Source organism: Hippopotamus amphibius, chromosome 3 (genome assembly GCF_030028045.1).
Source record: "Hippopotamus amphibius kiboko isolate mHipAmp2 chromosome 3, mHipAmp2.hap2, whole genome shotgun sequence".
Classification (NCBI taxonomy): domain Eukaryota; kingdom Metazoa; phylum Chordata; class Mammalia; order Artiodactyla; family Hippopotamidae; genus Hippopotamus; species Hippopotamus amphibius.
Window position 1 is genome coordinate 139828923 of NC_080188.1, and position 21838 is coordinate 139850760.

At 42.6% G+C, this 21838-nt stretch overlaps 1 protein-coding gene across 1 annotated transcript in view; it reads right to left on the reverse strand.

The window, feature by feature from the left end:
- Positions 1–17565, reverse strand: part of DPT (dermatopontin) — a 33194-nt gene extending 15629 nt beyond the window's left edge. The window contains exon 1 of the mRNA XM_057727771.1: positions 17158–17565. Coding sequence (XP_057583754.1) covers positions 17158–17462 — 305 coding nt within the window. The 5' untranslated portion in view covers positions 17463–17565. The remainder of the gene's footprint in view (positions 1–17157) is intronic.
- Positions 17566–21838: the final 4273 nt, after the last annotated feature.

Below are 21838 nucleotides of genomic sequence, written 5' to 3' on the forward strand. Positions count from 1 at the left end.
ATCTATGCCATGTAAAATAAAAGATAATATAATTCACTTTACTTGAATTAAAATAAAAAGAATACTAACAGAAACACAGTAGATTGGTGAACTTCAACTATACGTTTCTTCTGTTTAAAAGCGGAGCCCTGGAGACTGAGCACAAGGGACTTGTTCATTCTACCCCGAAATGGCAGGCAAAGCCCAGAAGGACACAGTGATTTGTACAGGGTACCCAGTGGGGGAGATGGGACCACAAACCCCGATTTTCACAATTTATCCAGGAATCTTTCTACTGCCCACTAGACTGCAGGCTCTATGTGGTCAGGGAGTATTTTGGTCAAAATTCTATCCCCAGTGCCCACTGTAGGTCCTGGCATATGGAGACACTCCTTACAGAGTGGTGACTGGCCACCTGAACTCGTCAAACACTCTCCAAGCATCCCTTTCCTGTCCAAGCCACTCAGTTCTAATTCTTCTAGTCCATAGACCCTCCCTGTAGTCACATGAGTTTTCACTCTTTCATTCGATCTGGGTTGCTGCTGGTCTAGGAATCAGCCCGTTTCATCTTCACAGCACCTTCCTAGCTAAGTGTTGGCTTCGAACAGTATAATTGGGCTTCCCTGGTGGTGCAGTGGTTAAGAATCCACCTGCCAAGGCAGGGGACATGGGTTCAATCCCTGGGCCAGGAAGATCCTATATGCCATGGAGCAACTAAGCCCGTGCACCACAACTACTGAGCCTGTGCTCTAGAGCCTGTGAGCCCCAACTACTGAACCCACATGCCACAACTACTGAAACCCATGTGCTTAGAGCCCATGCTCTGCAACAAGAAAAGCCACCACAGTGAGAAGCCCACGCACCACAATGAAGAGTAGGCCCTGCTTGCCACAACTAGAGAAAGCCTGTGCACAGCAATGAGGACACAACACAGCCAAAAAAAAAAAAAGATATAATTCACATACCATAAAATCCACCCTTTAAAAACAACAAAAAATGAACAGTATAATCATTTCTCCCTTTATTCCATCTCCTGTCCCACTTTCTCCCACTCCTTCCCCACATCCCATCAGTGCCTTAAGGCTTGCTACTTTTTGCTGTGAAGATGAGGTTGCTGTTTTCCACCTGCCACAGTGGGCTCCACCTTATGCAGAGTGAGAGTGTTTACAAGACCTTCCAAAGTAGGTCTTTCGCCACCTCTGCTTCTTTGCATTTTTACCCACTTGGCCATTGATCGTGTTCCCTCTCATGAGTAAGTAGGGCAGGCAGTTGTCTCTGTGTCATGACCTGACAGCTGCTGGAATAGAACCCTGCTTTTCAAGTAAAGATAAGTTTCCAGAAAATATAATAGATAAAGTAAGAATAAGCACCCAGTGCTGATAGGTGAGAGGGAACTTGCTGACACACAAACTATAAAACCATCAGTGACTGTATTTCATTTTATTATTTTTAGTTATCAGAAATGACCTTCCGGATCTGACAAAACTAGATAGTAAATATATTTTATGTCTGGTCAGAAAGCATGTGTACTTTTCATTCATTTGTTATTAATTTATTCATTCATGCTTATATATATTCAAATATGTGTTTATTTATTCATTCATACAATAAACTTGTACTCCCTCAATACTCTGTATCTATCACTGTGCTTCTATATTGAAAGAAGAATTGAGAGATGGGCTTGATACTTGGTCACCATGCAAATTGGCTTGAATTCCCTATTCCCAGGACTTGTAAGACGTTCCTACAGACCTTAGAAAGCTCAGCTCTCGGAGATCAATAATGCCATTTAAGATGTAAATTGAGACATTTGCCCTTTGATGATCTATCCTTCCTTGCTCTACCATTGCTCACATCTCATCAGGAGTATTGCCACTTTGGAAAACATCCGGCACATTTCAGGAAGCCACACCTTTGGAATGGACAACTGGGGTCTGAACGGTAGCCTTGGGGGCTGAGCTTCCAGCAGGGTCTATCTATCCTAATTCTAGCAGTGAGGGAGAGACAACTTCAATAGAAAGCTCTAAGAGTTGTAAACAAAGCGTAGATGTGTACAAAGAGAGACGGTGCGGCAAACTGGTGCCCTCTGTGATCTTCTTCCTTACCATCCCTAAAATCCTGCCTTCCTCTAAAACAGTACTTTCAGCACTGAGCCGGGCTATGGTTTCCCTGGAGCTGCTCTTCCATCATCTTGGTTGGCCCTGTGCACTCAGACTATCAGAGGGATAGCATTCCCGTGGTGGTAAGTTCCCGAAAGCAAAAATAAATGAGGCAAGATAAGCTGAACGGTTTCATGGAGTACCCATTCTGAAGGCCATCCAAGTTCCATGAATTCTCCGCCGGCTGCCAGCCAGGCAGCTGACCCCATAGTCCTGTATGGGAAGTGTGTGTGTCACTCTCTCACATACCGCCTCAGATAACACTGCCCTGTGAAGATTATTTGGATACTACAAACCCAAGGCCTAAGAACATATGAAAGATAACCAAACAGAGCTCACCTCTGCCAGCTTTTGTCCCATTGCCTTCACATTTTGGTAGAGTGAGCCTGTACTGGAGTTTGGCAGTGCATGTGGCCAACGTGTTGAAATTATTCCTTCTAGAACTGGATTTTTGTAAGGGTACTTTTTCACAGTCATGTGGGAGCAGTATAGCTGGGTGGTTAAGAGCACAGGCTTTGCTGCCAACAACTCCTGACTGGGTCACTTTTGACGGGCTTCAGACCCTCTACTGATCTCAGTTTCCTTATTTGTAAAATGGGCATAATAACAGTATGTACTTATTAAAGTTATTGTGAAGACCAAATAAGGCAGCATATATACAACTCTGGGGACAGTGTCTTTTAATGCTTAATAAATTATTTATTATTGTCATCATATTTTCATTTGGTCCACATGGCACTCGTGAGTATACTCTGTGAAATCTGCCCTCAGCTTCCCAGTCTTCATCAGTGGAAAGCCGGTGGACCCATAGGTGTTCTTTGAGCTGCTGTTTCCCTAAAACAAAGCTCACAGAGGCCCACTGCCTTAGTTGCTGACACACCCACTTTGCAACATAGATATTTGAGCATGACTTATTGTCCCTAGTAGATGGTAAAGTTCTTGAAGGAGAAAGGTCGCTTACTTTTCAATTTTAATTCCTCACAGTGCCTGATACTGGGGTCCAGCAAATGTTTAATGGATGACTGAATGAACAAATGACTGATCAGGGCATCTTGGAGGCAGAATGGACTTTTAAGAGCCCGTCATTCAAATCCAGGCAGGGCCCTGAAACTCTCTCCAAGTAGTTCTCGGGAACTCAGATAAGTGATCCATCTTCCCCCTTACACCTTCTCCTTCAGGAACGAAGCCTGCTCCAGGATGAGGGTGCAAAATGAATATAGCTTTAGGAATTCCTGTCCTCCACTCCTCTCCCTTTCAATCACCTTTTTAAAAAGTACCTTATTTAATAAGACTCACGTAACATTTGGCCACAAACTACAAGATGCAAACACAGCTGCTAGGCAGGTGAGAAAGAGAGTGAGGGCAGCCTGTCAATGGGAGGGGATGGGGGAGTTGGAGAAAGCTTGAATTGCAACATGACTCAAATTCAGTTGATGGTGAAAAGACATTCCTGAGGCTCTGCTTCACTTCCCAGCACCTGGTTGATGCCCTTGAGTGGTCCCCAGAAAAGAGTATAAGCCCAAGACTGCAGCTTTCCTGGCAAATGGTGACAGGATCCCAGCTGAGCCCTAGGCACAGACTCCCTGAAAACATTCCCTCAGAGTCTGAGGGCCCTGGGGTGCCCCCCTTCAAGACTCTCTCCTCTCCATTTGAAAAGACATTCTTTCTCATCATCTCTTTGAAGCCTGGAGGCTCAGTTTCACAAACTGGAGCACTGCTAGCCCTATCCATCTGACCCCAGAAACTTTCTAGAAGGAAAATCACCAGGCAGTTAGTTTTTCCTCCTCTGAGAAAAATGACCATGGACCTTTTTCTGAGAAAGTGGTCTTTCTAAAAGTGGTTTCTCTCAGGGCCATCTCTCTGAAAGAAAAGACAGAAAACCTTCTCCTGTATCCACCATAGCAAAACATGGAAGCAACAGGATGCAGGGGAAAGAGCCCTTGTTGAGGAATCAGCTGACATGAGTTCTGGTCCCAGCCCTGACCTTCACAGGCTGTGTGGAGCCTCACCTAAGTCACTATGAGGATGAGATGAAATAATGCCTGCAAAAATCTTGGCCAAGATAGAAACAGGAAGAGCCAGGGTCCAAATTCAGATTTTTCTGAAGCCAAAGCTCCGTTCATGAGCTTTCAGGGAGCACAGACTGCTGCCCCAAGATTGTCCTTCTGCTTCTGGTTCATTCTCCAGCCAGATTTTCTCCCTGCTTTTTGTGTTCTTTATTGGGTCAAGAGCTGTCGATCAGGCCCAAAGATGGAGGCCAGGACTGGAAGGTGTGCACATGTCTGGTTTTGCTGGTGAATTCCTCTGTGAAGTTTTAGTCTCTCCTTCCAGTCTCTGTTGGTCTCAGTCCAAACTCACAGAAAGTCCAAACTCTCAGCAAGTTGAAGGTGGCATTGGGTTGAGTGGAGAACAGGATAAAGGAAAGCAGCACCATCTTGGTTAAGAGCCTTCACACTTCCATCAAGTGGATGGGCCAGTTGTGCTGATCTCTTTTCTTGCATCTCTATAAACACACAGATGTGTTTCCAGGGCTGCTAGCCAGTCTTCAGCTCCACGGCAAAGATGCAGTAAGAGCAGCCTTGCCCGTCGTGCAGGCCGGTGGCCACTCCCTGTGACTGGAGACCATGTGACAAAGCCTCTTACTCCCCAACGTTTCTCTCCCATCCCAGCTTGATGAGGGTTTAAATTCCACCAAGAGAGACTCATCCTTTTAGAGAAAATCTTTGACTCCTGTTAATTCTATTTTCCCCAGAATAATCCTTTGAGTTGCTATCAGAAGTTTATAACATAGTCCACAGATTTTTCAGAATAAGTCTTTCAACAAATATTCATTAGAACCTACTCTATGTCTGGGGCTGTGCTTGGTCTGGAATCCTTTCCAGACAACTGTACTAGTGAGATACACCATGACAATACAGATACTGGAGAGAAGAAGTAGTTGGTACTAAAGACAGACATGAGAAACAAGAGACTGCGTGGGGATGGGGGGACAGGGAACTGGCAAGGGCCAGAGACAAACCAGTTTGAGGGCAAGTTTACCCACTCAAAGGAACTTTAAAACTTCTGGATTTCTCTCCTAAGCCCCAATAGAATGGCTCCATGCCCCATCTTGTTCTTTCTGCCAATATTTATGCCTATTTTAGCAAAATGGGTATGACAATTTCTAGCTGGATAGTAATACATGAAGATTAAAGAGATGCCATATGTTGTGTCTACCCCAGAACCTGGCACAAAGTGTGCTATTAAAAGGCAGGAAAGGTAGTAGTTGTTATTATTACTGTTATCATAAATATTTGCAATTAAATGGAAAGAGAAGCTACATCCTAGTCTCCACAAACCACTCCCTAATGTAGGAAGTGTCAAGGTTGAACTCTTCCAGTGGGGCAGTGAGAGGAGCTCCAGAAAATAGTAAAACATAATTTCAAGCATCAGCTGTTCCAAGAAGTCTTCCTCTCTTGACAATTTCAACTCCTACTGCTTTTTTGTCCTCATGACACATTGATATCACCATCAGGCATCTCAACTAACATGGACTACCTCTGAACCATCTCACAGTGTGGTAGTGCTGGGGTTTTGAAGGTAAACACTATACCACGGATTACTGGTTCCCCTGCCACAATGATGGGGGCATGAACACTCTCTTTAAATAATGCCGAGCTGTATGCAGTCTGCTCTCTTCCTGCCCACATCTGGGTAAGAGTTCTGCTATCTTTTCCACGTCAGGTTTTAAGTCTGCTCATATCTAGCAGGTTTCAAGATGGTGAATCAGAAATGACCTGCTGAACAGCTTCTCAGGATAGAAAGCCATAGAACAGGACAGAGGGAGAAAGAGAAATTCTTCCCAAAACACAAACTCCAGCCCTGTTTTAGAAAAATACAAGCAGTAGAGGCTACCCCAAAGGCCTCTGAGAAGACCCAGGGTATCTTATAAGATGTATTTATGTCCTGAGATCAGTTTTGGCCTGAGAGCAACTCCAGTTCATGCAGGGACTTCAGGCTTAACCACAGGAGCTCATGAAGTCAATTATTTATAATACTTATTAACCAAGAGATCTAATGCTACCTCAGACTCTATCTGAAATGTGAAAAATGTTTGACACTCATGATGTACACTTAATATATATACTGAATTATATGCTCCCAAAACAAAATGGCACCTATCAGGGGTCTTTGTAACCTAGCGATTTGTATTTCAGCTTCAGCTTTATAATTTACCAACCATGTGATGTTTCTCTCTTTGAGTTTCAGTTTCCAGCGAGCAGCCACAATAGTAAGGGCAAATAACCCTTATCAAGGACTTACCGTGTGCCAGACATTGTGTTAAGCACTATACCTGCACTAATTATTTTAATCACCAAAACCAGCCTGTGAAATGGGCTTGGATAGTCAGTTCCCCCCCACCATCACCATTTGATGGACAAGGAAACTCAGGTTTAGAGAGGTTAAGTAATTCCCCAAGGGACACACAGCCAATAATGCATATATATGATCTCGGTTAATTCTCACAATTCTGGGGCATTGTCTTTGTAGAAGTAGAAGCTGAGGCTTAGAAAGCTGACATGACTTGCCTAAAGGTAGTAGTGGGGCTGCATTTCGAAAACTGTTTTCTTTGATTCCAAAGTCCATACTCTTTCCATTACTTCAAAATACTTCAAAGACACAGACACACACACACACACACACACACACACACACACACACACACACACGGGGAGGGGAAGGTATCCTAACTCTGTGGAAATCTCTGATTCATTGGGAAGACTATATCTGACAAGTCTCCACTGGGAGGAGTGAACTTTGCCATCCTCATGAGCACAACCAATAGCCAATTTTGCAAAGCCCAAGTTCCTTCAGACAATTAATTCCTAGATCTTAGGACAGTGACCAAGACGGAAAGTTGGCAAGAATCCTAGATCTGCCATAACTTTGTTCTCCCACACTCAATCTTCTTTCCCTCAGAAGTCATTCCTACATAGACATGACATCTTTCTTCTTTAGCCCAGAACTCACCATGGCTTTATTCAAGACTGAAAATACCACCGACACGTAATATTCACCGCAGCACTGTGGCATCAGCACTGCGGCTTGGGCTCCGCCTCTGCACTAGCGATGAGCAGGCAAGTCTCCTAATGCTTCTGAGCCACGGTCCCTTGTGCATAAAGTGGGGGAAATAGTAATGCTGCCTCGCAGTGTTATAGTGAAGATCAAATAAGATTAGACCATGAGTAACACAAGGGCATAGGCTGCATGTTGTTTGTCTTCATACTCTTGGAGTCTGGCAAAGTTTGTGATAATAAACATTTGGTAGTGAAAAAATAAGCAAATGAATGTATGAATGAGGAATGAGTTATAAACTATAAAACACTGTATCAATTAGGATTAAGATAATAGCACTTATACTTAATGTACCTATGTCGTTGCTTTTCTAATTGCTCCACTCTCAGTTCTAATCCCTAATCTATGATGTAGGGAGGTTGTTCTAGATTATACATGCGATCCCTCCCAGTGCTGAGATTTTTTGATTCTCTTACGCTCTGTTTGCCTTTTACACTCCCAGTATGTACTCTACCAGCCTTACTTTTTAATCTTTTAATTTTGAAATATTTTTTGAGATGGAGAAGATTTGTAAAGATAATACATAGGATTCATGTATGCCCTTCACCTAGATTCCCCTACATTATCTTTCATCACTCTGGTGCCTTTACAGATACTAAGAAATTAACATTATACAACACTAAACTGCAGACTTTATTTAGGTGTTCCCGGTTTTTCCATTAATGCCTTTTTTCTGTTACAGGATCCAAACCAGGATACCATGTAGCATTTAGCTTGTATGGCTTTTGCAATAAACAGTTTTACTATTATATTTTTAAAAGCATAATGGGACATTAAGATTTGAGGGATGATGGAAACCTAATAAAGAATTTATCCTGCGGTAATAAGCGTGTCAGCCATCCTCTGCGCATGGTTTAGAGAACTTCAGGAAATTGAAAAAGACCATCCTGCAGGGTGGAGAATGCAACAAGCCAAAATGAGATGTGTACAATAAAGCTGAGCTCCATATTATAGATACTGGAATATTGAGAACAGAATGTGTAAGCATAATTTTGTTTTCAAAGGCTGTGAGTCTGTTTCTGTTTTGTAAATAAGCTCATTTACATCATTTTTTTAAGATTCCAAATAACAGTGGTATCATATATTTGTGTTTCTTTGTCTGACTTACTTCACTTAGTATGATAATCTCTAGGTCTGTCCATGTGGCTGCAAATGGCATTATTTCATTCTTTTTTATGGCTGAGTAGTATTCCATGTATATACGTAGTCAGGGGGAGGGATACATTAGGAGTTTGGGATTAACATATGCCAATACTATATATAAAATAGATAATTGACAAGAACCCACTGTATAGCACAGGGAACTCTACTCAATATTCTGTAATAACTTATATGAGAAAAGAATCTGAAAAAGAATAGATATATGTATATGTATAATTGAATCTCTTTGCTGTACACCTGAAACTAACACAGCATAGTAAATCAACTATACTCCAATATAAAATAAAAAATTAAATTAAAAAAAAGTAAGCAAAGTGGTTTGCCTTGCAGGAAGATCAGCAGGCTTCTTTGTTGAGGGCGCTGGGGACCCTGGCTGGGATATGGGCTGCTTGATATGCTAACTAATCTTATTTGGCCTTTCACCACATATTTAGTTGGGCCCACTCTATGCCAGCATTATTCCAGTGCTGGGAAATAGTCTATACAGTGGTGAATGAGGCAAAGTCCCTACATTCATGCAGCTTATATTCTGAAGGGGACAAACTACAAATACAAAACAGGTAATGACAAGTGCACCACAGGAAACATAAAGCAATTTGGGGAGTGGAGGGTGAGAGGCATTACTTTAGAGGAAGTGGTCTGGGAAAAATTCACTGAGGAGGTGAGCACCGTGTGTTCTGAATGATCAGAATAAGGAATCAGGATGGACTGCTCTGTACTAGACAGAACCTTGGTCTCAATCAGAATCAGATTATGGAAAACTGAGCTCCTACTGTAAAAAATTAATAAGCAGAAACCTCGATTAAATAGAGTCAGAAGATCAGAAGGGGGAGCTCTCATACCCTGCGATGATAGCAGAGCCCAACAGGAAGAGAAAGATTTCCTCTTCTCGCCTGGCATAAGCTCAGCCAATGAGAGATTGTCACAATGCAGCCAATGAAAAACCATGGACTCTGTTTACTACACCCCCACCCCAACTTCCTTTTCCCCCCTAAAAAAAGGTTCTCCTCTCCATTTTGGGGGGGACTTGTGCATGCCTCACCATGACTGTAGACCCCAAATTGCAATTCTTTGCTTATCCCAAATAATCCCATTTTTTTTTCTGGAGAAATAACTCTTTTTTAGGTCAACATTTTGATATTCTGTATGGGGATCCAGTAAAGACCCCTGATTACTCTGAGGCTTTTAAGCAAACAGATGTGGTCCTCACATTGAGCTCTTCATTGCTCGCTGCTTTTCTAACTGACCCTGGGATTTGAGGGCAAGCCTTTCTCCTGGATCTGAGCCTCACCCTCTTTGTATTTTGAATCTCTCTAGATTTTATCTGGGATCTGTTTTAAGGTTTCATCTTTTTTGGTTAAGACCTTGTTCTGTGGGTGAGTACACATTTGACACTTTGGCCAGATTTTTGAAATCAGACTGATCCACTGGAACTAGCTAGCCATCAGCCCATTCCTTTTGGAATAGGGGCTGTTCTATTGGAGCTGTGCCAAGCAGCTTCCTGCTTGGCTCTTCCAGGACGAGACTGTTCCCTTAGAACTGGCTGGAATTAGGTCTGCATGCTGTTTGAGTGATTTGAACTGTTTAAGTTGTTTGAAAATAATTCTTTTACTCTAGACAAAATGCTCTGAGAAATGGGATCCAATTATCTAAATATTTTGAGGGTACTCCTTTCCTACAGGGATCCTGGCCCATTTTATGTTTGAAAACCAAGGTCCTTCTTCATGTGCATGTCTAAGTTGTATTGACCTAACCAAAGGCCATTTAGAATAACATCGACCATCCTGGGGAAATGTGAAATTCCTAAACGTACTTTTCTTAAAGCTGATTTGGACAACCATAGCTCTAAAATTTCCAAAACTAAATGGAATGCCTATTTTGATTGGTATTTTGAAGCTTCCAAACATTATCAGCAGACTAAATCAAGACCCACCTCCAGCACCAGGTTCCTCCTTCCCTTCTTTGCTGCCTACATTTCCTCTATGCCCCCAGTGCCCCAATAATAATTCTTTTGTCAGACTTCCCCTTTTCTCTGAAACTCTCCATACTCCCTTTTCCTCTGAGCTTATCAGAACCTGTGCCTTTAAAATTTCCTTCTATTGATACTACATATAAAATAGATGACTAATGAGAACCTGCTGTATAGCTCAGGGAACTCTACTCAATGCTCTGTGGTGACCTAAATGGGAAGGAAATCCAAAAAAAGAGGGGATATAAGTATACACATAGCTGATTCACTTTGCGGTACAGTAGAAACTAACACAATATTGTAAAGCAACTATGCTCCAATAAAATTTTTTTAAAAATCAAGTCTTTTGGGGATTCAGAGACTAAACTCTTAATTTCTTGTATTTCCTACACTAAAGATGAACTGCAAGTCACAAAGTTTCTCCCAAAGTAACTGGAGATCCTCACAGGTTTGCTGAATTAATAGTCATTCAAATTCATCAACCTGGTTTCTAGGACTTACATCAGTTAGTTCATATGCTTGTAGGTGAAGGCCAGGCCCAGCATTGAATGAAAACCCTTAATAGAGAAAATCCTGAAAGATCTTTAGAATTATAATCATGAGACCAGCTCACTAACTTATTACATGATCAGGCTCAGGCAATCAATAAGTGACTTCATTGAGTAATTCCTGTTGATTAGAACAAAATTCTGGCTTGCACACCAAAATCTGATAAACCTGTTTATGACTGATACAATCAACTTCAGATTATTTTTAAAGCAAATTCTGGTCTTTCTTCTGATGTTGATTCCACCCGGGTAGCTTGTAGCTCTATGTTTAGTAATAGGCTGACCCAGGACTTCTCCCTTCTAGTAAAAAGGAGCAGGATGGAACAGGAAAATACGTCCACCCCAGATTTAGTTAATCTGATGAACCCGCTCTCTCATGCTTTAGATGAGTCACCTAAAAGGAAGACTGACAAAATTCCTAATCTTCAACTCCAGCAAATGAAGACCCCTAAATGACCACTCACCCCAAGTTTCTGCTATTATTGCAAAAAGCCAGGACATTGGAAAAGAATTTGCTACAAATTTAAGAGCTTTAGGTTCCTTCAGACTTCTAATCAGCCTTTCCAAGATCCTTCCAGTTCTCAGTGACTAGGCTCCCAGGAACTATAGGAGCTCTTCCCCATCCTCCCTCTTATTTGATTTGAAGAAAATTTCTCCATATTGGGTATGAGTCTCTTCCAGTCCTAACTGACACTGGAGTCACACTCCTGGTACTCAACCCCACTACTATAAATCAGCTCTTGCCTTGTAGTATTAAAACAATTCAAATAGTAGGAATTTCTAAGAAACCTCAAGAGATTTCTATTCCTGAATGTATTCCCTTTTGTTTAGGTCCTTTTAGAAACACATACTCCCTTCTCCTTAGTTTCTCTGCCCATCCATTTATTAGGTCAGGACTTATTAGAGAAGCATACAGGACTTTCTCCCAAAAGGAGAAAGCAGTTCTAGAATTTGACAGTAGTCATCAAAGCAGCCAACCAGGTGAATTAGACTCTTTGACATCTTTTATTTGCTTTGTTTTTGATGGTACTAGAGCTTATTCTGGAACACTGATCATCTGCCCCTATTGAATCAACTACCACCCTCCTGTGGGCAAAATTTCCAGCTGATGCTGGCAAAATTCACAGCCCACTCCCCATTTAAGATTCAAACAGATCCCTTAAAACCTCTTCCCAGAATTAAACAATATCCTATAAGGAAAGAAGCTCTTCAAGGCATAAAAACCATATTAGAAGATTACAAGGCTCAACACCTCATCGTCCCTTATACTAGTCCCTGTAATGCTCCTGTTTTACTGGTGACAAAACCTAAGGGCTGAGAGTCAAGGTGTGTCCAGAACCTTTTAACCACTTCAGCTGAATCTTCTCCTGAATTCTCATCACACTCAACATTTCTCAGTCAGCTGCCTCACTTCATAAGAAGCCCTTTTGTTAGCTGGGCCTCACATCACTCTTTTTTGTAGTAATAGTCTTAATTCTGCTACTCTTCTCCCCTCTGTCACTGATGAAGTTCCTCTTGACTGGTTAATACTGATGGATCACCTCTGACTCCTTGTAATGATCTGTAGAAAGTTCTTTGGGTAATGCTGACTATTCATGGTTCACTAATAGTTCTTATTTAAAAGGTGACAATGGCAAATATTGTGCTGGGTATGCTATTGCAACTTCTTTTGATATTGTTGAGGCTGTAACTTTATCTATGGCAACTTCAGCCTAACAGGCTGAATTATATGCTTTTATGTGGGCTTGTACCTTAGCCAAGGATAAAACTGCCAAAATGTATACTAATAGTAAATATTGTTTTTGGAGTAGCTCACGATTTTGGAATGTTGTGGAAACAACATGTTTTCCTCTTCTCTATTACGTGACTTATCTTTGGTGAGTTCATAAATTCAAATAGTCAGCTCTAAAACAAGCTGTCTTAATATAAAATAGATAGCTAATTAGAACCTACTGTACAGCACAAGGAACTCTACTCAATGCTCTGTGGTGACCTAAATGGGAAAGAAATCCAAAAAGGAGCTATACATATGCGTATGTACAGTTAATTCACTTTGCTGCACAGCAGAAACAAACACAACACAACATGTAAAGCAACTATACTACAATAAAAATTTTTAAAAAAATGAGGGGGGGTGGGGGAGCGAAGGACTGGGAGTTTGGTATTAGCAGATGTAAACTATTAGATATAGGGTGAATAAACAATAAGGTCCTACTGTATAGCACAGGGAACTACATTCAATATCCTGGGATAAACCATAATGGAAAAGAGTATTTAAGAAAAGAATCATATGTGTGTATAACTGAGTCACTTTGCTGTACAGCAGAGATTGGCACAACATTGTAACTCAACTATAGTTCAATAAAAAAATAATTAAAAAAAAGAAAAAAAATAAGACAAGATGCCATTTTGAAATATCTTCTTGGGAATTCTTTGAAGCCCTGAGGAAAAAGCAGATGCTGGGACTTCCATGGTGGTGCAGTGGTTAAGAATCCACCTGCCAATGCTGGGGATACAGGTTCAATCTCTGGTCCAGGAAGATAGCACACGCTACAGAGAAATTAAGCCCGTGCACCACAACTACTGAGCCTACGCTCTAGAACCAGTGAGCCACAACTACTGAGCCCAAGTACCACAGCTACTGAAGCCTTTGCTCTAGGGCCTTTGTGCTGCAACTAAGGAGCCTGCATGCTGCAACTACTGAAGCCTGCACACCTAGAGCCCATGCTCCACAACAAGAGAAGCCACCTCAGTGAGAAGCCCGTGCACCACAATGAAGAGTAGCTCCACTCACCACAACTAGAGAAAGCCCTTGCACGGCAACGAAGACCCAAGGAAACACAAAAAAACAAAAAAAAAAAAGCAGATGCCAATAGACTGAAGGCTCTTCTTCTGAATTCAGACTCCATGTTAAGCTGGCTTGCCCCAAAGCAACCTCAAATTCCACATTCACAAAACCTTTATTCATTGCCTATGACATACCAGGACTTTTAGATTTAGATTTGTTTTAGAGTTCTCCTACGTTTTCTTCTGTAAGTGTCATACTAAAACCCCCAAATAGCTTGTGAGTTGGGTGTCATACTTTTTTCTTTTTTTCCAAAATGAGAAATTGAATGCCCCAGACCACAGATCTCAGAGATCTTAGAAACAGGATTTGTGAGTCAACTTTCCTGATTCTAAGACCAAAGCTCCTTCTGCCACAGTCCAGTTCAGGCTCATGAACACATGCCAGCTTCATCTCATTCCACCCAGGACCCACGTGTCCTGCAGCCTGGGTCAACCCAAGTTTGAGAAGATTCCCCGAGAACAACTGAGGCATGCTCTGAGACGGCAAAATGCCACTCATGGGACCCAAGTAAAGCCTTCAAGCAGTTGTCAGTGAGAGGCCATCATGCACACTTCAGAATCTGGCACCTGAATAAGCAATTTTCAACAGAGCAAACAGCACTGTTACAAGTCACTTTGGCCATGATGGAAGCACTTTTTAAAGACTGTGCTCCAATTAGCAAGTGTCTTTAGCAGATCCTATGTACAGTTGTCAAATCTGTGTTTGAGACTGTCCCCCCACTACCCTTTTAAAATAAGCCTGCAAGCTAATGTAGTTATACAAGGCAGCCAAATTGCACAAAACTATCAACTCTTCCCCCGGAACAGATTAAGACCCTGCAGCCAACGGGAAGATATAATTGCTCCCCAGTTTATAAGCAATTTCTTTCCTTCCAGATTTTTCACTGCGACTAGAGTCTAAACTAAAAACAATAATCATCTAACAAAAATGCTTCTGGGGTAACTGGGATCAGTCCTGGGGCAGCTGAGACCTCCTGTTCTTCATGTTTGTACATTTTTTACTCTGTGATTGATGGAGGGGAGAAGAGACAGCAAAAAGTGGAAGGGGGGGAAGAAAAAAAAAATCATTCCATTCTGCATACTCAAAAATGTGGAGGAAGAGAATGTGGAAGAGAGACTGTGCCTGTCAGCCTCTCATTTGACTCCCATTGGTCAAACAAAATCATATAATTTCCACTCCCGCTCACGCTTTTCTTCAAACGGTTTGGGAGTTAATGACAAACCAGTCACACGCTGGCAAGTCTGAAACTGAACATAATTTGCCTTCTCTCCCTAGCAGGGGCAAACACAAGCATCAACAGAATGAAAGAAAAATCCAACTGCATTTTCAGAGCCGAGCGGAGGAAAGCGTATTGGAGCCGTGGAGCCTTGCGAGATCATGCAGACTGACCGCGCTTTTTCCCAGTGCGGTGGGAGCCTAGAGAGCTGAACCCGTGGTCCAAGGTCACCCGGCGAGCTGTCTTTAAAACCACAGTCTAAATCCGGGCCTCCTGATTCAGAGCCCAGGGCTCTTCCTTTGGGGTTTAAGAAACCATCTGAGTGCTGTTTTGCTGTGGCTCTAAAAGGGGGGGCATTAGAAAGGGGTCCCGCCCACATAATGGCCCCCTAAGTTGGAGGACTAGACAGACAGTTGTAATTAGGTCATCCCCATGCTCTGTGCCAGGCAACTAGCCTGGCTATGGGGAGCCACTGGAGATTGGCAGTCACTGAGGGGAGGCTGGACTCTGAGTCAGCCATCTGTCAGGAGGGGTTTGGATAATTAAATCTGCTCACTCGAGGCAGAGGGAGGGGATGAGGAAGGCCCAATAGCAGGGCCCCCACCTGCAGCTGCCTGTATGACCCTCTCCACATCCTTCCGTAGGCTGGCTGAGCCCCTCCTCAGTCACGGCACTCATCCGCCTGGCCCCATCCCTCCAGGACTGGCTTCTGCTGTGAAGCCAGAGCTCTCCCTCCCCAGGATGAAGAACTGCCCTGAGTCCAGTCGCGTGGCCCTGGCTGTGCTGACCGAGCCCACACTGGGCAGAGGCAGCTGACTCTCTCACGTCCTCACGCGTCACCGTGGCTAAGCACACACACTTTGGAGCTGAGACTCGCCAGATCCAGATCCTGGCTCTATCACTTTCCAGCTGAGGAAACCCCTGCTCTCGAGACTGCAGTCTGTCTCCCTATAAAATGGCTTATAGATTTGTTTTGCACATTAAATGAGATAATTCATGTAAAGCAGTCAGCGTGGTACTTGCTCCAGGTAAGTACTCAATCAACAGCTGCTATTTTTGTTACTCAGAGGTCCCCTCTTTTGCCTGGCTTCTCCCCACCATTGTTGATCTCCCATCATTGTTCTGTGGGCTGGTGGAGTGATCCTCAGAATTTTGTGCTTGACCACCCCTAACCCCCACTACACCACACGCCCACTGGGACTCCTCATAGAATCTCTCTACAGTTGCCATAGCAGCAGCCTTCCAGCTGGCCTTCCTCCTCCCCAGGCCATCCTTCCCCAGGGTCTGCCTCCACCCTCTCTCCCAACCTACCCAGTGGTCCTGCTTCCATCCAGGCTGCTGTGACTAACTGGCCTCACAGTCCACAGCTCCTGGGATGGGTTCTGACCAAGGACTAGGGGGAGACAGTCACACCTCACAGCAAAGACACAGGCTCAGGCCATTTCCATGTCATTAACTGTGGTAGAGCCAACTCAGACGAGAACAGCACTTCTCCCCAAAACACTTTAGCAAACTATTTCCCTGCAAGGAAACAGATTTTAAACTCAGACAGAGAGAAGGACCTTGGTATTCAAAACCCAGAGAGCACATTTAATCAGGGCAGCAGAGAGCTATTTAATTTCACTTCTCTTTGCCCGCGCTTCTTTGAACCCTCTCCCCCATTCATTTGCTCTAAATCAACATTTGTCAATCTCTCTGTAGTGAAGGTCCTGTTGTTTATTTTCCGCAAACTATTGGGTACCAATACTTTTGTAAAACGGTCAAAATAAATTACTACCAAACTAAAATGCCATTTGGACATCACAGCAATGTTACATTGCTATAAAGCTCTGTAAGTACTTTCAGTTTCTGTATTTATCTTTTGGCGAACTGGTAAACGTTTTGCAGACCCATGCTAGTCCCTGAACCAAACTGAGAGTAGGGCTATTTCTGGAAGGAAGAGAAGTCCATCTGCCATGGACACCCCCCATCCTGGGTTTTGTCCTGTCATGCAGTCTGCTCAGCATTGGCCCTGCCCCACCCCACCCAGAGCACGCAATGGAAAAGCTCCTGGTAGGACTCGCCTCGTCTTTAGTAAGTGCTATGCCCTGAGGGTCAAGCATCCCCCAGAGAGAGGGATATGCTGCTATATTCCCAGCCACGTGCAGCCCGCTGGCTCTTACCATTCCATTCCAGCCCTGTTGATCTCCTCCCACCAGCACTCTGTAGGCTCCCCGAGGTTCTGGGGTGTGGGCATGCAGTCGTAGTTCCACTGTCTGTCAGAACCTTCCTTCTTGTTGAAGATGCTCCTCACGGCCACCACCACCTGCCCATGGGGACACTGGTAGCTGAAGCCCTGCCGGTTCAGATTCACCCATCCATCATCACTATAGTCATGGTACTGCTGATATGGGTACCCGTAGTCACCGTACTGTCCCCAGGCCACGGTGACCAGTGGCAGAAGCACCCACAGAAGAGTGAGGTCCATGCTGTCTGGGCTTCTGGCAAAAAATGTTACCCTATGTCTGCTGGACTCCTGGTTTTATACAGCTGCTGCTGACATGTGGCTTCCAGATGTGGGTGAGCAGGCTCCAACTGCAGTGTGTCATCGTTTAAGCAAAGCTTTTAGGCACGGAGATGTTGGCCATAAGTACATTCAGTTTGTTTTAAGGGGGAATTCTAAGAAAACATAAGGAACATGCAAATGGAAGAAACTCCCTAGAGTAGGAACAACTTAGCAGACAGATTATAAAAGCAAACGGCTTCACACGCCTTAGACACATTAACTTGAGAAAAGGGGCATGTTTGTCTCTCTTCTCTTAGCGCCTCACCTCTCTCTGCCCCACCCCACCCACCACTAGCAAAGCCCTATATTTGTTCTCCAAACCAGCCTTCCAGGACCACACAAACATGCAGAAAGTGATTTTGAAATGCCAAAATAATAGGTTGAAGGGACAGAATCATTTAGATTTCTGCCAAGGCTAAATGCCTGCTTTAAGTTCTCAGCCCAACATCTTTTAACTCTGAGTGTAAGCATGGAATGCCAGTTTGCAGGCTACTCTGAGAATTTTCAAGTCACATATGGAAGTACTATGGGCCCCTGGAGAGGTAAGTTGGACATTATCTCTACACTTAAGCATCCTTCTGAGCTGCTGAAATTGGACCCAGCTCACCTAGAAACTGTGCTTGGCTGTCGAATACATGATGAATTTAATCTGAATAAAGCCACTTTTTATCCTTTGGTGGTTTTTCCCTGTGTTGAGTTTTCTTTTTAATGAGGCATAATTTACATATAATAAAATTCATCTCTTCTAATGTTCAGCATACAGTCATTCAGCCAGTACCATAATCCAGACATGGAACAGTTCCCTCAACCTCCAAGTCCCCTTATGCCCCTTGGTAGTCAAATCCTTCCCCAATACCCAGCCCCTGGTAACCACCAATCTTCTTCTGTAACTGTAGTTTTGCCTTTTCCAGGATATCAAATAGATGGAATCAAACAATATGTTGTCTTTTGTCTGACTCCTTTCACTAGGAATAATGCTTTCGAGATCCATCCATATTGTTGTGTGTCAGCAGTTCGTTCCTTTACACTGTTGAGTGGTACTTTATGGTATGGCTGTACTACAGACTGCCTACACATTTACTAGTTGAAAGACATTTGTTTTTTTTTCCCCCAGTTTTTAGTAATTATGAATAAAACTACTATAAACATCCATGGACAGGTCTTCGTGTGAACAAATTTTTATTTCATTTGGACAAATATCTAGGAGTGAGTGTACTGGATTAAGTGTATATTTAACTTTTGTAAGAAACTACCTGATTTCTAAGGCGCAGAACCATTTTGCATCCCTCCCAGAAAATTGCCATTTCTTTTATTTTAGCCATTTTAATAGGTTAATAGGTTTTCAGTGGTATTTCAATGAGGTTTTGATTTGCATTTCCTTATTGACTAATGATTTCAAGCATCTTTTCGTGTATTTATTGGTCATCTATCTGTTTTCTTTGGTGATTTAGCTGCTCAAATCTCTTGAGTCCTTAGGCATCTCCTAAGTGGGTACTATTTCCCATTTTTCATCAGGGCTGTCCTTAAGGAAGTTTCTTAAAATTGTGATTGTAGACCAATGATCTCTTAAGCCCCTGTGAAGATTATTAAAATGTAGATTCCTGGGGTCCATTCCAGACCTACTAAATCATAACCTCACAGGTGGTGCCCAGGTATGTACATTAAAGAAGTCTTCCAAGTGCTTCTTATTCACACCAAAGTTTAAGAACCACTTTCCTAAAGGAATGTGGAGCAGGGGGAAAAAAAATCACACTATGAATCCCACCCCTTGCTGACCTACAGCATATTTACCAGATGGCTTCAGGCTAGATTAAGGTAATCTTGAAGGAGAAAGCCACACATGGGAGGAAAGCAAATGTGTGTATTTGTGCATGTGTTGAGCATATAATTTGCTCTGATGACGTAGTTATCAAAGGGCGGGAAAGAGGCTCTGGGCTGAATAGGCATGAGTCCCAGTTTTGTTTTAGCACCACCTTCTCCTATCACTTCTCTCCCTAAGTAACTTCCCAGTGCTGGCAACTGGACTCCTCCAAGCTTAGGGTGACCACTTTGGTTTATGATATGCAGGAGCAATTATTCTCAACACTGTCAGCACTTAAGAATTACCTGGGGAACTTTTGAAAAACACCAGTGTCTGAGCCTCACCCCAGACCCTTCAGATCAGAAGATTTTGAGCCAGGCCCAGACAATAGTATTCTTTAAAACCTTCCTGTATGATTTGCATGTACAGCCAAGGTTGAGGACCACGGCTGTAGAGGTTTTAAAAATTATCACCCTGATGCTCATGAGTTATATCCTGCATTCTGGGTATGCATTCTGGGTAATCTTAAGACTTAAAGAGCTCCAAGAGACAATGCAAATCATTGTAAGCATGAATCTTTATCATACATTCATTTCCCAGCAATTTCCAGGCCCTGCCAGTTCCCCATTCTCTGCAGACCTCTTATCTTACAGCTTACAGCTACCATGGCTATACTCCCTGTAATGCGCAGAAGTAAACATCTTTAGAGTTTAGGCTAGTTTGGGTATAGATTCTTGTTACTTAGAGTTGAAAGCAACCTAACTCAGGCAGTGTCTCATGGGATTCCAGAAATTGCTGAGGACTTGCAGCCCGTTGCTGGAGGTTTCACAGAGACTGGTTGTCCTGAGCAGACATTAAGAATGTAAGTTTAGCCATAAAAAGGAATGAAATTGGGTTATTTGTAGTGAGGTAGATGGCCCCAGAGTCTGCCATACAGAGTGAAGTAAGTCAGAAAGAGAAAAACAAATACCGCAAGCTAACGCATATATATGGAATCTAGAAAAATGTTACTGATGAACCTAGTGGCAGGGCAGGAATAAAGATGCAGATGTAGAGAATGGACTTGAGGACACAGGCAGGGAAGGGGAGGCTGGGATGTATCGAGAGAGTAGCACTGACATATATACACTACCAAATATAAAATAGACAGCTAGTGGGAAGCTGCTGCATAACACAGGGAGATCAACTTGGTGCTTTGTGATGACCTAGAGAGGTGCGATAGGAAGGGTGGGAGGGAGGCTCAAGAGGGAGGGGATATGGGGATATATGTATACATATAGCTGATTCACTGTTGTACAGTAGAAACTAATACAACATTGTAAAGCAATTATACTCCAATCAAGATGTATTAAAAAAAATGACAAAAATCAGTGAAGGTATTCTGTGAGAATCAATGGCTATAGAGAATTTACAATAAAAAGTATCAAATATTACTATTTATAAATTGTGTGCTACACAGGCTTCATATCAATGAAATTTTTAATAAACTTACAAAAAAAAGAATGTAAATTTAACCCTTGTAGAGTTTACCATGCATTTTCAGCTAGATTATCATATTATCTTTCTCACAGCGTTATATATTAGTGAGACATTATTGGGATTTGTTTTTCACAGATGAGGAAACTGTGGTCAGGAAGTTTTTTGGTTCAAATTCCTAGAGCTGGAAGGACATGGCCCCCAGGTCTTCTGATTCCTAGACTCTGATTCCTTTCATCAGTTCATCAGAACTGCAGTCTACTAATTATATATCAACATTTAGAAATAACTGCCAAATAAAATATTTATAAAGTTATTAATATTAAAACACACTAATTTGCACTATGAATTTCTGCCATTGTTGCCAAAGTATGCTCAGTAGGCCCTAGGGAACTTCAAGAGCTAAGTATTAGATCAGTAGTTTTCAAAGTGTGATTCTAGGACCCACAGCATCAACACTGCCTGGGATCTTGTTAGAAACTCGAATTCTCTGGCCATACTCCAGACCTACTGAATCAGGCACTCTGGGGTGGGGTCCAGCAATGTTCATTTTTATAAGCCCTCCAGGTGATCTGATGCATGCTGTAGAACCACTACACACAAGTTATCTCAGAAAACTCTACCTACATTTTGGGAGTCACTTGGTAAGGAGTAATATAGGGATGCTCATCTGACCCCAACTCACTCATCTTTACTCCAGAGCCCACAGTGTAATCACTGGACTCTCTCACTTCCTAGTAGTGATGGACTTGAGATGTTTTGGAGAGGCTCTGCCAATGAGCATTCCAATGCCTGGATGATTCTTCTTCCTTTTCCTTTTTGTCTCCTTTTCTTTCTTTTCCTTTTCCTCCCTCTTTTAATAGCTTTATTGAGATATACTTCATACTGCATACAATTCACTATTTAAGGTATATAATTCAATTACTTTTAGTATATTCAGAGTTCTACCCCCATCACCACAATCAATTTTAGAACATTTTTATCATCCAACAAGAAATTCTGACCCCATTAGCAATCACTC